The sequence below is a fragment of the Acomys russatus genome, chromosome 16 (genome assembly GCF_903995435.1).
Source record: "Acomys russatus chromosome 16, mAcoRus1.1, whole genome shotgun sequence".
Classification (NCBI taxonomy): Eukaryota; Metazoa; Chordata; class Mammalia; order Rodentia; family Muridae; genus Acomys; species Acomys russatus.
The window spans coordinates 43,396,128-43,410,181 of record NC_067152.1 but is presented as its reverse complement, the minus strand read 5'-3'; the positions used below and the strand labels follow the sequence as shown (position 1 = coordinate 43,410,181).

Below are 14,054 nucleotides of genomic sequence, written 5' to 3'. Positions count from 1 at the left end.
TTATATGTTCTACAAATAGGAGTCTCTATAAAAATCTAAGCAACATAACTATCTTAAATGACTAAATAAAATAGGATTAAGTAACAGCAGGAAGGGCAAAGCTTCCCTTTTGATTTTTAAGAACCCAAATGTTACCATATGAGGACAGGATTCCCCCAGAAGCTACGGCAGGCCAAGTTTAATTGGGTATCAAATCACTCGTCTAGGAGAGTGAGGACAGGTGCTGAATGCTCTAACTGGCACTGACAGTAAGGGCATTTGTTCTTTATCACCACAGTTTGTTTTTTAACTGAAATCACAAAGGTAATAAACCACAAACTGTAGAAAGCAGTAGCTGGTGGTTTCAACAGTTGATCATGTGTGCGTGTTTCTTAGCATTTCCTAAGAGCACAGATTCCTTGCTACCTGGTTTTTGGGGACAGGGTAAATAAATACCATGGCTGTCTTCAGCTCTTGAGAGCTTCCCTATGTAAAATGTTTACTTCATGTAAAAATCCAAGGAAGAAAGTACTTTCTGTTCTAAAGTCCATGATGGAAGGGCAGAATCTCTTACCTCTCATCTATCAGCTGCTACAAGCCCAAGCAAGCAATAATGTTCAATAGAGCAGAGATTTGCTGCAAACAGGAACATGTTTAAAAACAATCTGTTACTGTGCTTCTGTATAAGAGCTTACTTCTCAAGGTTGACAAGACGAAGAGACCATAGGAAATGATGTAGGGAGGGTGTGCCTGCCTGAGTCACTGGGAGCAGGGTCCGAGTGCCATGGACATAGTTCTGCTTAGTGCAGCCCTGCAGCCAAGAGCTGCTACACACACTCCAGCTGAAGAGAAGCAGCCACTGCAGGCTCAGGGTCTGTTCTGTCACTCTTGCTTTAGGGCTCAGGAAATACCTGTAGACAGTGTAGCCCACCTCCCAGGAGCTGCAGCATCTTGCAGAGTGGCCTCTGGCATCTGGGGTTTTGACTGAAACACTGTCAGCCACCTCTTGTGCAGCTGCATGCTTGTTCCTGGCTAGTGTGGCTCAAGCTGCCCACAGGCACCAACCATGCCAGCCTGGAGTAGACCTGAAGCTGCTTTGCTATACCCTTCCAGCAGGGGTAGAGGCATCCACGGGCAGCTCCTTTAAGCTTTGACGATCTAGTCATAGTTAACACTAAGCCATCTTCCTTTTTAAATTCTGTAATTGTCAAAAACATTTTTCTTCAGTACTGAGTGACAATCAGTACCACAGCTGCCACCCTCTATTTTTTTGAAAGCTAGTCAAAAGAATAAAGACATGTTCCCTATTGGGTAAATACAAATAATCTGGTATTTCCCCACCCACCTTTGCTTTACATTGCTCCTTGCCCTCCTCTATACGACCCTTCCCCACCTGCAGACCAGCACTGTAATACTCTATGCAAAGTCCACATGTAAATTGGCACGAGCCCAACTTCTTAATCACTTTCCTGCCTCAATCCAAAAAGGGTCTAAGAAGCACATACTAGTCAGAGCTTCTGTTTAAAATGTACAAAGCAGATACGATACATTGTTCTACTTAAGGCAGAAGGAAAGAAAATGTTTTAAAAATTTTAAAGAAAAAAGTTACAGGTGGCACATGCCTTTAATCCCAGCACTTGGGAGTCAGAGTGGATCTCTGAGTTCGAGGCCAGCCTGGTTTACTAGAGTGAATTCCAGGACGGCTACACAGAGAAATCCTGTCTTTTTTTTTTTTTTTTTAAGAGTTATTTATTAGGTATACAGTGTTCTGCATGCCAGAGGAGGGCACCAGATCTCGTTGTAGATGGTTGTGAGCCATCATGTGGTTGCTGGGAATTGAACTCAGGACCTTTGGAAGAGCAGACAGTGCTCTTAACCTCTGAGCCATCTCTCCAGCCCCACAAGAAACCCTGTCTTTAAAAAAAAAAAAAAAAGTTCTCAAGTGCTTCAAGCTGAAGTTATCCTGAATCCTTGCAAAACAAGTCTGTAGAGAAAACAACACGACAGAGTGTGCTTTTCCAGAAACACGGCACTGTGTGGGCCCACCTGCCCAGGTAAGTGCGTGTGGTCTACACTGTCAGTTTTGCCTGCCTTCTTTATGCCCATGGCTCTGGCTAAGGGTGCAGGAGGTTTTCCTTTGGTGAAAAGAGATGGTGTAAAATGGAGGTGTTTGTTTGGAAGTCAAGAGACAGTTTCTCTTTTATACGCATTATACAGATTGATTCAATTTTCGGATTTTTTTTTTTAATCCACAAAGTGAGTTATAGTCTACAATTTGTGTGTGTGTGTGTGTGTGTGTGTGTGTGTGTGTGTGTGTTTTGTATGGTGATCAGGCAAGTATCTAGATATGTTCCCTGCCCACTTTGTATGTGTGAATTTATGTATCTATATATTTTTCAAGACGGTGGTGCAAAGGCTTCTGTCAAACTCTAGGACACAAAAGATTCTCTCACCTCAGACTAAGTAGTAGGGACCATAAGCTCATGGAAAGAAAGCCTCAGGGTTGGGGGAGCAGTGCAATAGCCAAGCTCCTGCCTAGCAAGCACAAGGCCCTGGTCCTATCCCTAACACTGCAGAAGGAAAAAAGTCCCATTTTTCATGGTTCTTACCTGGTTGGAGTTTGCTGGGATGCTGCTGTGGCCCAGCTCCAAGGACGGGAGGAGGGCTGGCCCCTGCAGATCCAGCAGCCTGTGCTGGGCTCACACTGGTCAGAGTCCCTGTGGGTAATGGCTGGCCTCTCTTTAACAGCTGCTTCTGTTCTTGCTGGCGAAATCGTGGCGGCACCTCCCGAGGCAAGTAACGGGACGCAGCTGGCTGCTGGCCACAGGCAGACGCACGCTTGCCATTGCTGCTGCTAGAGAGAGTGCTGGTGGAAGTACTGGTACTGGTACCGGCAGGTTGGGGCTGGCTTGAACAGGTCTTAGTAAGTTCTGGCACTGAAAAGACCCAAAGGAAAAAAATTACCCAAAGCTTCAGTAACATCTTAAAACTTAAATAAAACGAACTTAGCTCCTGGGGAGGCACTGCTTTTGTGTAGTGCATATATATGTGTATGTTGACCACCCAAGTGAGTGAGGTATGAGCATCTATGCGATGACAATATGGCCCTTTGCCTCTTAGGTTATGGCAACGACAGAGTGCGCACCATTTGGGTCTCAGGGCTGGCATGTATGGAGACCATGCCTGCAACACTCCTGGGCTCTGTCACAGTGTTGTGGACAAGGATCTGCTTTACAACACTAACAAGTGTGTCAGTGCAAAAGACAATTTGTGTCAGGTGTAAAAGATCTGGCGTTCAATACTCAGACCCACCTTTATCTTGAATGTGAATCATTATCCAAAATATATAGAGGGAAAGTTTCTAACTGGTTAATTTGTGAATGTCTTTCCTTTTATGGATGAATTAAAGCTTTGTACAAATGAGTTAAACAATTCCAGGTATCTTGTTTTTATGTGCTGAAGTGTTCTGACTGCACATGCAGCATGTGCCTGGTGCCCATGGAGGCCAGAAGAGAGTAACAGATCCCCAGGAACTAGAGTTACAGATGGTTGTGTGCTGCTGTGTGGATGCTGAGAACGGAACCTGGGTCCTTTGGAAGAATGGCAGTGTGCCTGGCTGTTGAGACAGCTCTCTAGCCATTTCCAGCACCTCTCTTAGGTACAAGTAAATCCTTCTGAGTTACAACTACTGTACGCCAACACCACTTTTTCTCCTTTCCTTTTGTTAGCAGCCCCATCAGCCTGAGTTTTGGTCTTCTAGTATGGAGTCTGTTGTATATTAGGTAACCATTATGCTGTCAGTGACCTCAGGACTTCTTTCTGTCACTGTGCCTATCAAGAAAGCCACTGAACCATCTCTCTACAGTGACTCAGACTGAGACTCTTAGGGTGCCCTTTCTAGAGCAAGGACTGCCTTCAGTGCTTCTCACTACCCCATGTGTTCCTGCATCAACAATCCATCTGAAGGGTGGATCTCACGCCCACGATTCTACTGCATTGCCAGCCTGCCTCAGCCTCTCATTCCCACAAGATCAATCTGACTTTACTCTGCAGAAAAAACTAAAGCAATTAGATAAAAACTTTGAGAGCTTCTGCCACTACAGCAACATGAGCAGCACACTGTTGTCTGTGCTACACATCTGTCAACTCTCATCTAACAATAGGACTGTGCATGACAAATTCCTCAAATGCTAACAGCGCACAGAAGCACGGTCTGTTTTCTTAGTGGTCTGGGTGTACTTGGTGGGTCTCAGGATCAGTGGCTGGGAAAGAAGATGGGTGGATAGTACCTTCATGTGCCACGAATTCTCTACCCATGACTCTCCAGAGCAGAAACAAAGGCCTGAAGATTGGCTCTTAGATGAACCTGTTTTATAGATGTTTATTTTTTTCTTGCTTTAATATAGCATACACCATTATTTCAAAAGAAAAGCATTTAAAAACCACAGAGATGACTAAGCTGGATCAGAACCAGAAGCCATGCCTTTAAGTACAGGTCCAGGTGTCTTCTATTATACCACTACTGTTTTTACAAAAGACCAAGAGACAGGAAGATGGCTTATCAGGTACAGTACTTGCCATATAAATCTGGTGGTGTGAGCTCAATCCCTGGAGCCCAGGTAAATATGGAAGCCAAGAACTGATGCCACAAATTGTTCTCTGACCTCCACATGTGGCTATGAAATGCACATCTTCCTGTCCCACACAATAATATCAACTAACTCACTAACTAGACAAAAAGACAAATTCAAGATTTTTGTTTTGTTTTGTTAAACACATTATAGAAAAATAAATTCACATTAAGAAGCAAATGCTGTAATTTAGTCACTTTATTTTCAGTCTAAGCCATCAAAATCTAAGACATATAAATACAGGATATTCAGTTCTCCCATGCTGCCTGTCTGGCATACTAGGTGTGTCTGATATCTGGGAAGCCTCCCTTCCCCTTGATAACTGCTACTGGGAGAGAATAAAGACTGCCAGAAACTCAGAGAACGCCTCTCAGTTTTAAAGGGCAGGAGAAAGACAGCAAAGACTACATGACAGAGAACACTCATGGTCTCCTAAGTCAAACAGTTCCCAACCAGCGCACTGAAGGACAAGTTTGCTGTTTACTGGTACAGGAACAGAAACTATTTTGTTATTGTTAGAGTCCTCCAGGAAAAGACTGCAGCCAAGCATCCCCATGTCCCCTATACATATTACTTCAAAGCACAAAAGTGATTTTAAATAAATATGAAACCCAAAAACCCCCAATCTCCTTTGCTGCAAAGATCTTGTTCATCACCACAGAATGAAAGGGGGAGGTGACACTTTTAATAGAGAAAGCCCCCCCCCCCGGGGGAGGGACGACGACATTAAGGGGTTTCTCTTCTCTCTATCCCAGTAGTGCGTTCCAGGCACAAGAGAGCCACACTCACCAGGCTGGTCAGGAGGAACTTCCCATCTCTTATTGCTCTTTGGGTCTTTCACACTAACAGACTCCAAATTTTTCTTCTCAATCATGCTCTGGGCTAATCAAGAGTGGGCACCCACACTCACACAGACTCCTCTTTGAAGCAAACACAATTTCATTGCTGCTTCCAGCCCTGAGTCCAGGCTTTATCATCAGCTGACAGCCACTTGGAAGTCATTTCCCTTCCAAAGGAAGATATCCAAGAATAAAGCAACAAACTCCTGGGGATGAGCCAAGTGTTTCTTTCTATAGGAGAACACTGAAGCACACACAGCTTACGGTTTCTTACCCAACTAAACCAACGACTGGGGAAAGAAATGTAACCATACAAGGCTTCTGCATGCTAAATGTACTAGCTGAGATGCGCTGTGCATCTAAGACAAACTATCCTCAAGACCAGGTGTGCTGGCATGAGCCTACAGTCTCAGCACCAGGTGTGCTGGCATGAGCCTACAGTCTCAGCACCTGGAAAGCGAAGGCAGAATGGTGAAGAAGTCAAAGCAATCTCAGCTGCATGGCGAGTTGAAGGCTAGCCCAAACTATGCAAGACCATGTCTCAAACAAAACAAAACACAAAGCCCAGGTTGATTTCACACTCCTGGGTGATCCTCTGCTTCAGCACCTATGTAGCTATAGGCATATGTAACCACTGAGAGCTAAATTTCTTCTCTCCTCTGTCTCTCCTTCCCTTTTCTCTTCTCTCTCCTCTTATTCTCTTCCTCCTGAGGATCAAACCCAGGGCCTCACACACACTAAACACCCACTCCACCACTGTGATGCACTCTCAGCCCTTTGCATTATTTTTCTTTTGGACAGTACCAAACCAGAAAATGGCAACGTGCTCCTTAAAAAGAAAAGTCTGAATAGGCTTCTCAGAAATATATTATACTTAAAAATTTGTTTTCTGTCAGGCATGGTGGCATACACCTTTAATCCCAGGACTTGGGAGGCAGAGGCATGCAAATCGCTGTGAGTTCGAGGCCAGCCTGGTCTACAAAGCAAGTCCAGGACAGCCAAGGCTAACACAGAGAGACCCCGTCTGGAAAAGCAAGCAAACAAACAAACAAACAAACAAACAACAACAAAGACTTTGTTTTCTTAAAAGTTGAAACTGAAAGGTCACAGGTTGTTTCAGGTGACAGGTTTCTCTTACAGCTCTGTGCTCCACACTGATGTCCTAGCATATTGTGACTTGCATGGAAAATATCATTTAGTCTATCACTAACGAAAAGACTGGGGGTCCTGAAGAATAATGTGAACATGCTCTTGTCTACGTGTTTATTTTCACAGAATGTTTTCAGCTGCTTAAAGTCTTAACATCTTGGGCTGCTCATTTGAGACCCAAAGAAAAAGGAGAACCAGCGAAGCAGTGAGGTAGCCAGCCAAGGATCCTGAGCAGGGCCAGCTGCTCCAGAGGAGCTGCTAAAGCGTCTAACTTAAGGCAGTATGTTTTAGCTCTCTGCTTTTTACATATCTAAAGTTCTAGTTCTATTCCTGCCCTAAGACATAGGCTGTAAAGACCACTCTGCCATCCTCTTCTTCAGACAAACGTATCTAGGGCCACATTACAAAAGAACAGTTACATTCTTTCGGCAAGCTGAAAATTTTAGTTCCACAGCTCGTGTTTTCTTAAGTGAGGGCGACACCTGCTGGCATAAAGTAGGTACTTCTAAGAAAGCAACAATTTCTGAAAACTTTCTAGAAGTGATTTTGTTTTCCCTTTAAGGACTTCGGCAGCCCACAGCACTGAGTGCTCCACAGACCAGGCTGCAGAAGATCAGGTGTCACCTGGGAAGCCCTCCCAAACTTCCAATCTCAGCACTGAAGACAAGAGCTGCCTCTTGAGCCACAGTCACAACCGTGCTCTTATATTCCCTGCCTCCTCCCTGCTGTGCTTGAGTCTGACTATCAGCCTGGCTCCCAGCTTCCTAGCACGGCAAGACAAGATGGCACTTGCTGCCTGCCCATTCCTTCCTATGGTCTGTTGCTACAGAGTTCTCAAGGAAGTGTGCATAGTCAAACTACTGTCACTGTTTAAGACACAAAGCCTAGCAACTCAGATCACCTCTCCTATGTCTTTTTTCACCTTATGGTCTTCTGAGGTAGAAGGCATTCATTCGTTCAACAGACATATGAATTGATTTATCCAATTGTTGGCCTGGGGCTGTATGGAGGATGCAGCTCGGAGCCAAATGTGTGATCCAGAGGGCATGAGAAGCATGTTTGGAGGTATGTTCTGTCCCAGTGCATCACCAGTTACTTGGAAATGGTATTAAAATTAAATTGCCACTCTCAGTATAGTGCCCTAGATAACATTAATGCTAAATGTAAATTTATTTTAATAGTAGCTACTAACAAGAATTATTTTACTCAAAAGAAGGTTGAAACTATGTTATGTTAAAGCCGAGTGAGCAATACAGCATTAACACCTACTGGCCTTTCTGAGCTCTTATCCATGTCAGTTTCCACTAAGGAAACACACTGGGCAGAGAACCAAGGATGTGAAAAGCTCATGAGTGCCTGCACTGCTCTCCTCTCCTTTTTAGTCTGTCGTATCCTCTGTGTGAGCTTTGGGACAAACAGGGCTTTCTCCATCTCAGAAAGGGACTTGAGTAGACTTGTGTCTCAGGTGTTCCAGGACGTGGATATGCTCAATACACCTTCCACAGAGCTGTGTGCATTATCTTTAATAAACTGGTAAGTTGTGAAAAAGAGCTAAAATCCTGGTCTACTTCCCAGCGAATGTAGAATTGTGCAGCCCGCCAGAAGAGGGGGCCCATGAGAGAAGTTGGTGAGGGAAAAGGAAAGGTCCCAGTGCAGAGTGCTTTGAAAAGTCAATGCTCTGGCAGGCCAGCACCCTGTAGCCTTGATCACACTCTCCCCTGCCAGCTCCTCAGGTGCTGCACCAACCTTCTGTTTGGTTCTGTAAAATGTCCTACCACCCATCCTTAATCCCAGCAAAGCTAACTTCTCTCCCCCTCGCACATCCAGGCTTATTAAGCCTTGGTCACTTTTCAGACCTCAGTTCGGCACTGCCCACAGACTCATTCCATAACTACCCGCCTACTGCACTTTCCCTTGCCCTCTGCTTTCATCCAACCATGCTGCTGTCTTGCCCAGCAGCTACTGCAGTTGGCAAAGACACATGGAGTAGATGGTTGCAATCTACATCCATCCTCTGTAGGACACTTGGGCCCACAAGGAGAAAGTGTTTTCTTCTTATTTTCCTCCTTCCTCAGACAGGGTCTCTCTATGTAACCTTGGCTGTCCTAAAACTCATTATGTGGACCAGGCTGGCCCCAAACTAAAGATCTACTTGCTTTTGCCTCCCAGGCTGGGATTAAATTTGTGAGCCACCATGCCCCACTCTCTTCCTGCCTCTGCCTCTGCGTCCTGAGTGCTGGAATTAAAGTTGTGCACCACCATGCCTGGCTCTGTTTTATTTTTAAAAGTAGATAATCTTCCAGTTAAAAAAAAAGATTTATTTATTTAATGTATATGAGTGCTCTATCTGCATGTAGAACCGCAGGCCAGAAGACGGCTATATAGATGGTTGTGAGCCACCATGTGGTTGCTGGGAATTGACCTCAGGACCTCTGGAAGAGCAGAAAGTGCTCTTAACCTCTGAGCCATCTCTCCAGCTCAATCTTTCAGTTCCTTTTTTCGAGACAGGGTTTCTCTGTATAGCCTTGGATGTCCTGGACTCACTTTGTATACTACATTGGCCTGGAATGTACATCAATCTGCCTGCCTCTATCTCCTAGAGAGCTTGTGCCACCATGCTGGGCTCAATCTTCCAGTTCTTAAGAGGATAGAAATACTTAATAAAAAGGTGATTAACTGTAAATCTTTTTAGGTAGAAAGTACAACAAGAGTAAATCACAGCATCCAGAAGTTTTATTGCATTCACTTGCCTATGTATCCAACCCTCCACTAAACTATTTGTGAGAACAAGAAACTTACCGAGGGCATCCAATGGGTCGTTATTAACCTGCTAAGTTAGAGAATTAGCTAACAGGTAAACTCCAGTAGCAGAATGTGACTAATGCAAGCTTGTACTGTGCAAGAATGGCATCATCTTTCAAAGTTATCAAGTCACTGCACGTCCAGAAAGAGGACAATGACAGAGACACCAGGCAAACAGGAGACAGTGCTGACCCTTTCTGTGCAGCTCAGGAGGACAGCCGAGAATCACAAGTAAGATAAAGGTAAGCAGCTGATGGGAACAGACACTTACTCCTCAAGGATGATACGCAGATGGCAAATAAGGACATGAAAATCATGTTCAACACTGGCTGGAGAGTTTTATGTTAACTTGACATCCGCTAAAGACATCTGAGAAGAGGAAGTCTCAATTAAGGAAATGCCCCATAAGATCAGGCTGTAGCAAGACCATAGGGCACGCTCTTAATTAGTGACTGATGAGGGAGGCCTCAGCCCAGTGTGGGTGGTGCCATTCTTGGGATGGTGATCCAGGGTTCTATAAGAAAGCAGGCTGAGCAAATCATGGGGAGCAAGCCAGTAAGCAGCAACCCCCCCACCATGGTCTATGCATCAGGTCCTGCCTCCAGGTTCCTGCCCTATAGGAGTGACTATCCTGACTTTCTTTGATGATGAACAGGGCTGTGGAAGTGCGAGCCGAGTAGACTCTTCCCCTGCTAACTTGTTTTTTGGTTGTGGTGAAATCCTAAGTAAGACAAACACCACTGATTACTAGGAGTCACACCACTGCGATCCTAGCCCACTAATCTCACGAAAGGGGTCAGAACCAAGCATCAAGGCACTTGCTTTCACAGATGATCTGACTAACTTTGAGCTTTTTATAGGAAAACTTATTTCATGAACATAGAAAAGTAAGCAAAAACCAATCATTTATGTGACTGTGGTTAATTCTGCCTACTACATCCCAAATCAACCCATGAAAAAGCCCCAGAAAACAACATAGAAAATTGAGACTCACAAAGTTCACATACAAAGCTATTATTATCCATACCCAAATTACAGGCAGGATCCTAAATAAAGAGATTGCTGCTAGTTGGATACCAGTTACTGAACAAGGCAGCAGTAACACACAAGCTGGCAATGTTTCACAACAGGATTTCATCTACACCACCCTGCTATGACATCACTGGGAGTCTCATGAGGGAAGGAGGCTTGGGTATTAGGCTGCCCTTCTTTAGTCACTAATGCAAAGATGATGTGCAGGAGAATTTACCAGGATGATCCTGTGTGTGAACAGGCTGGCAGAAAGGCTTTCCAATGGCTTAGTATTTAGGCATGAAGGGAGTATAAATGGTGGATAGCAGTGGGTTCTGTGCACTTACCTGAGTACATAGTGAGACAGAAAGGATAGCTAATAAACATTAACTGGCAAACAGCTTAGGGTACAGAAGTTTCTCTTAGAAGTGTGTGTGTGTGTGTGTGTGTGTGTGTGTGTGTGTGTGTGTGTGTGTGTGTACATTTTTGTGTGAGCATGTGAATACCAAGAAGCTAAAAAATGATCCTGGGTGTCATCTACCAACCTCTACCTATTTTTTGAGACAAGCTCTCTTGAAGAACGCGGAGCTCACCAACTGGCAGAAGTCGCCCAGAGAGCCCAGGAACCTTGTGGTCCTCAGTTCCCCAGAGAATGAGTTACAGGCTTATGCACATCCCCAGTATTTACACGGTGCTGGCATCTGAACGTAAAGTCCTTCTGCTTATTTAAAAAGCACTTTAACACTGAGCCATAGTGATCCCCCTCCCCCTTCAGGCAAGCTCTCCACTTTGTAGCCAAGGCTAATCTTGGATTCATTACCCTTCAATTTTTATCTCTCAAATGTCTTCAATAAAATTAATTATTTTTTATTGTTTTTTTTTTTTTCCGAACAGGAAGGCATTAATGAAGAGTTGACTGTAAGAACAGAGGTAGTGACAGTCCTGAGGGAGAAGACAAGAGTGAACACACCATTTGCAAGCTGAGCTCCAGAGAGGAGCAACAGTGTGTCTCCTGTCTACAAAGAAAGCAAGGCTCCCCCTGGTACAGCCATGGGGCATGATGACTGAAACAGGATGTTCCACAACTCCTCTAGTTGGCCTGATCTTTAAAACAAGAATGAGACTTCCATAAAGAAATCACAGGCCAGGACTTGAAGAAATAGCCAGGTGCTGGAGAGATGGCTTGGTGGTTAAAGGGCACTGACACTTTTACAGAAGACCAGGCTCTGATTCCCAGTGCCCACATGGCAGCTCACAACTATCTCTCTTGCTCAGGGGACTGGACACACTCTTTTCCAGCCTCTGCAGACATACATACAGCCACAATGCCCAAACACAGCAAATAAAAATATATTCTAAAAAAGATAGCTAGAGACAATCTATATTTTAGTTATGATTTTGCAAAGCAGACCTTCTAGACACTCCACTTTCAAATCTATTAAGGGAGAGAGAAGCAGAGCGGCAATGGGGAGGGTCCCTCAGCCCCCCCCCCCCGCCTGGAGCACTGCTGCCCTTCTCTAAATGCCTTCCCAACACGGACTACCCTGAAGCCCACTGGCTGCAGAGAGACAAGGTGGGCATGGGCTAGCCTCTCCTTGCTTGATAGCTAACTTTGTAGCTTTAGATTACTGGTCCTGGTAACAACCGCAGCAACAAGGAGAATCAATGCCAGGGCCTAGAACAGGGCGACTGAGTGAGGGTTCTGGGGAAAGTAGGAAACAGGCAGGTGTAGCCCCTAAACTATGTACTGCTAGGCCATGACAGGGGAAGCAACAGAGTCCTGGCAGGTTATACATGCAAACCTATATTATGTTGCTATATAACACATCTCATCACTGCCTAACACCAGCACCCAGACACAAATGTCACATAACAGCAGCTGATTCTGATAGGACTGAGTAATGATGGAATCTGAGAAAAATGACAACCTGATGCTGCTAATATTCATCAGAAAACAACCTAGGCTGGGGAAATGGCTTGGTGATTAAGAGCATTGTATGTTCTTTCAGAGGACCTAGGTCTGTTCCCAGCACCCATATGGCAGCTCATAACCATCCTCCAATTCCAAGGGATCCAGCCCCTCCTTCTGGCCTCAATGAATGCCAGGCACACATGTGGTGCACATACAAACATGCAGGCAATACACTCATACATATAAAATAGAAATAATTAAAAACAAAAGTACACAGAAGACTTTATAGTCTCTATAATTCTAAAAGCATGTTCTGTTTTAGAAGGACACAAACAACTTTTTTAGGACAAGTCCAAAAGCCAGCTATAGTTACCAACAAAGTGTCCCTAAAGAATCAGCAATCTGGAGAAGGTAAAAGAGCCCAGCAGACAGTCATCTGCAGTGCAGTAACAGAAAGCAGTAACCCCACGAGAACGAACAGGGCAGTGTAGTTCAGTCACCACACAGTCACTGCCTGAGAAGTAAACAATTATAAAGGACAATGGGAACACTGTGAAAATGGCACACTTAGAGGGAGAAGAGAGAAAGGATATGGAAAGAGGTCTGTATTTGTAAATGACAGTAAAAACCACTGTTTTAATTTGATATCATAAATTCAAATAAGCCATGGCCAGTTATTTTGGACCCTTCTGAAAAGACTCTACAAGCAGAGGAAGATGCTCTTGTCCCACTACTTCTAACATGCCTCCTCTCCTGCGGTGACCCTAGTAATGAGTGTAAGGCTGGCGCACAGGGACACAAGCCCAGCTGTACCAGCGCTGCACTTACTCTAATAAAAGAACTCAACTCAGTCCTGCTCAATTACAAGCTCAAGGAGATCCATACATATAATTCTGACTTTGAAAACTACATGATGCCAACTAGAAGTGAAGGATTAGGGCAGAGCATAGCTGATGGAACTCTTGCAAAAGTCCTTGCAAAGCAAGCCTCACCTGAGCAGCTATGTCCAAGGGAAGACAAAGACTTAAGTCCAGTCAAGTACAACAACCCTTTTTTTGAGCCTCAGCTACAGTCTAGGCATCAGCCCCTTTCCTGTGTGGGCTCATCTGCCTTTACAAGAACTTTATGAGGCAAGATCTCATTCTAAAGATGTGATAGCTGAAGCTTAAAGAAGCACTTTGTCGTGGGTGGACAGAGCTGGTCTCTGTGATCCATGAGTACATGCTCTTCACCATCAAAGTCCCTGCTGTGTCAGTGTGAAGTGGAAGGCCTGGGGTACAGCTTCCCTGAGCTCACTCTGAACCTCGAGCACACCTAGCATGCCTGAGCCACACTGAGAGCTGCCTCTGTTTCTACCAGCACCGTTAAGACAACAGGCAGGCAAGCTCTGGAGAGAAGCCTCTTATATGTCAGTAAAAAAGGAACAAATAGCTGGTAGTAAGAAATTTCAAGCTTTAAAACAATTCAATCTTGGGCTGGAGAATGCTCAGCAGTTAAAAGCATAGCTTCCTCTTCCAGAGGTACTAAGTTCCATTCCCAGCAACCACATGGTGGCTCACAACCATCTATATTGTGATCTGGTGCCCTCTTCTGGCCTGCAGGTGTACATGCAGATAGAGCACTCAGATGTAAAATAAACAAATAAATCTTTAAAAAAAAAAAATTCAGTCTTCTTTGAGTCTTCTCACTCCTAAATTCAATCTTTACTAGGTGGGACTGAAACTAAAAGGA

The 14,054-nt window shown here is 44.6% G+C and overlaps 1 protein-coding gene across 6 annotated transcripts in view; it reads right to left on the bottom strand.

Moving 5' to 3' along the window:
- Positions 1-14,054, bottom strand: part of Tnrc6c (trinucleotide repeat containing adaptor 6C) — a 114,632-nt gene that overhangs the window by 57,535 nt on the left and 43,043 nt on the right. For all 6 annotated transcript variants that reach the window (XR_007832044.1, XM_051159123.1, XM_051159124.1 and 3 more), the window contains exon 4: positions 2,589-2,915. Coding sequence is in view for 5 of the 6 variants with exons in the window: in XM_051159123.1 (XP_051015080.1) it covers positions 2,589-2,915 (327 nt within the window). In the remaining variant the exon portion in view is untranslated. The remainder of the gene's footprint in view (positions 1-2,588; positions 2,916-14,054) is intronic.